This window comes from Palaemon carinicauda, chromosome 12, assembly GCF_036898095.1.
Source record: "Palaemon carinicauda isolate YSFRI2023 chromosome 12, ASM3689809v2, whole genome shotgun sequence".
Lineage (NCBI taxonomy): Eukaryota > Metazoa > Arthropoda > Malacostraca > Decapoda > Palaemonidae > Palaemon > Palaemon carinicauda.
Window position 1 is genome coordinate 133,234,996 of NC_090736.1, and position 2,653 is coordinate 133,237,648.

Sequence of the window (2,653 nt, forward strand, 5' to 3'; positions counted from 1 at the left end):
GACGAAAGTACTGGAAGATATAGAATTTCCAGTCCTTGAAACCATTCCATTAAAATACCGGAGGAGATAAGATTATCAGACCTTGCTGCCTATCCTCTAAAAGTACTGGAAGGGATAAAATTTCCAGATCATAATTCTATTTCCCAAAACAATATGGTTGCTGGAGACTAGCTTCTGGTCTATACTGGTTCTGGTTGTTCGCTTCTAGCTTCAAAGTTTTGCTGGTTGCTGGCTTCTAGTTTCAAAGTTTTGCTGGTTGCTGGCTTCTAGCTTCAAAGTTTGGTTGTTAGCTGGCTTCTAGCTTCAGGTTTGGCTGTTTGCTGGCTTATAGCTTGAGTTTTGGCTGGTTGCTGCCTTAGCTTCAGAGTTGTCCTAGTTGCTGGGTTCTAGCTTCAAATTTTGGCTGTTTGCTAGCTTCTAGCTTCAGTTTTGGTTGGTTGCTCGCATTTAGCTTCAGTTTTGGCTAGTTGCTGACTTCTAGCTTCAGTTTTGGCTGGTTGCTCGCTTCCAGCTTCAGTTTTGGCTGGTTGCTCGCTTCCAGCTTCAGTTTTGGCTGGTTGCTCGCTTCTATCTTCAGTTTTGGCTGGTTGCTCGCATTTAGCTTCAGTTTTGGCTAGTTGCTGACTTCTAGCTTCAGTTTTGGCTGGTTGCTCGCTTCCAGCTTCAGTTTTGGCTGGTTGCTCGCATTTAGCTTCAGTTTTGGCTAGTTGCTGACTTCTAGCTTCAGTTTTGGCTGGTTGCTCGCTTCTAGCTTCAGTTTTGCCTGGTTGCTAGCTTCTAGCTTCAGAGTTATGCTGGTTGCCGGCTTCTAGCATCTGGCTTTTGCTGGTTGCTCGAAGCTGGCTTCTCGCTCCTGGTATTTGCTGGTTGTTGGATGCTTGCTGGACTTGCTACATGTGTTGGTCCTGGTTTCCAACTGGTCCAACTACTCTTAGCCGGTAGATAGCCAATAGCCACTGACTGACTGCTGGTCATATTTCTGCAAAGAAAGTTTAGATAGTACAAAATGATATCAAGGACTCCTTTAATAATGCTAGCTGACCATTTTAAATTTGGATGATGTTTTCCATAGTATAGTTGTTTCAGAACAAACAAGAATTTAAGGTTTAAAGGCCGCTCATGAATGGCAGAGGCGAGGGACAGTGACATTGCCCTATCGAACAGGACAACGCCCTAGAGACTGACTATATATACACATGATCAGCGCCTAAGCCCCTGTCCACTCAAGCTATGACCAAGGAGGGCTAGGTAATGGCTTCTGATGACTCAGCAGATAGACCTAGAGGCTCCCCCAAACCCAACATCCGTAGCTCACAAGGATGATAAGGTCGAAGCGACCAAAGGAACTAACAAGATTTTATAGTTAAAAGACTCCGGGTGATTTTTAAGTACCAGTAACATTTGATTAGTTTCATGTCAATCTATGGATGATAAAAAAGAAAGAATTTACCTTATGATAACCTTGTTTTATTAGGTAGTAATGGATGACGATATTTTTGCTGTTCATGCCAAGCAAATTTAACGTTAATCATACAAATTAACCAAATTATTTTATAAACTAACAACTATTATTGATATTTTATCTATATTTAACAATATTTAGTAATGATTTATCTGCGTTGATCCAATATATTTTACTTGAATTAATTTAATTTAATTTATTGTTATTTTTTTATTTTTTTTCAGAGAACTGGGGCAGATATAATGTGGTCGCAGACTTTGCCTGGGTTGAAGAATCTTTCAAGAATGCAGCTGGTTAGAGACTTGCCATAACAACTTGATAATTCGAGGGTGAGTACAATGTCTGTTTATGTGTTATTAAGCTGTTGACGTGAGAGAGAGAGAGAGAGAGAGAGAGAGAGAGAGAGAGAGAGAGAGAGAGAGAGAGAGAGAGTGAGAGAGAGAGAGAGAGAGAGAGGGAGGGGGAGAGAGAGAGAGAGAGAGAGAGGGTGGGGTTATTTAATTTTCAAGATGACAATGTTTAAATATATATATATATATATATATATATATATATATATATATATATGTGTGTGTGTATATATATATATATATATATATATATATATATATATATATATATATATATATATACAGTATGTGTGCGTATATGTACATATTTATATATATATATATATATATATATATATATATATATATATATATATATATATATATATATATATATATATATATATACATATATATATCTTTTCTCTCTCTCTCTCTCTCTCTCTCTCTCTCTCTCTCTCTCTCTCTCTCTCTCTCTCTCTCTCTCTCTCTCTCTAAATGAAATTACACAATTAACGAGTGTTCCCCGGAACAGACTTTTCCCTCTAATTCTAAAGTGTGATCAGTCATTCTTTTTCCCCAACCCCTAAGACTTTTTTTTTTTTTTTTTTTTTTGTCTCTAATTCCAGATTCTAGAATTTTTAATTTCACGCGGTGACAAGTTTACTGAAGTTTTTGTTTTTGTTTTACATTAGACAAACTTTGGGGTTTTAAAGTAACGTTCCCTGCGTGTTAAAATTCTAGAAGGCTTAAGCCTTGCTGAACTGTCTTTTTTTTCTTTTTTTATTTCAAACTTTTTTTTTTAGGATCTATTACATTGTTGTTCTCATTCTGGTATCAATTTTTTTTTATTAATGTTTAG

The 2,653-nt window shown here is 36.9% G+C and overlaps 1 protein-coding gene across 1 annotated transcript; it reads right to left on the bottom strand.

The window, feature by feature from the left end:
* Nucleotides 1-410: 410 nt before the first annotated feature.
* On the bottom strand, nucleotides 411-975 carry LOC137651059 (P-selectin glycoprotein ligand 1-like). The gene is made up of 2 exons (XM_068384197.1): nucleotides 803-975; nucleotides 411-747 (listed from the first exon to the last, which is right to left on the bottom strand). Exons 1-2 carry the CDS (start codon nucleotides 973-975, stop codon nucleotides 411-413), a joined length of 510 nt encoding a protein of 169 aa, XP_068240298.1.
* Nucleotides 976-2,653: the final 1,678 nt, after the last annotated feature.

Excerpts from the sequence above, each read along its gene's own strand:
- LOC137651059 (XM_068384197.1), bottom strand. The coding sequence starts at position 975 with ATGACCAGCAGTCAGTCAGTGGCTATTGGCTATCTACCGGCTAAGAGT. Across the intron at positions 748-802 it reads AAGCCAGATGCTAGAAGCCG|AAGCGAGCAACCAGCCAAAA; the intron begins GCAACCAGCATA and ends AACTGAAGCTAG.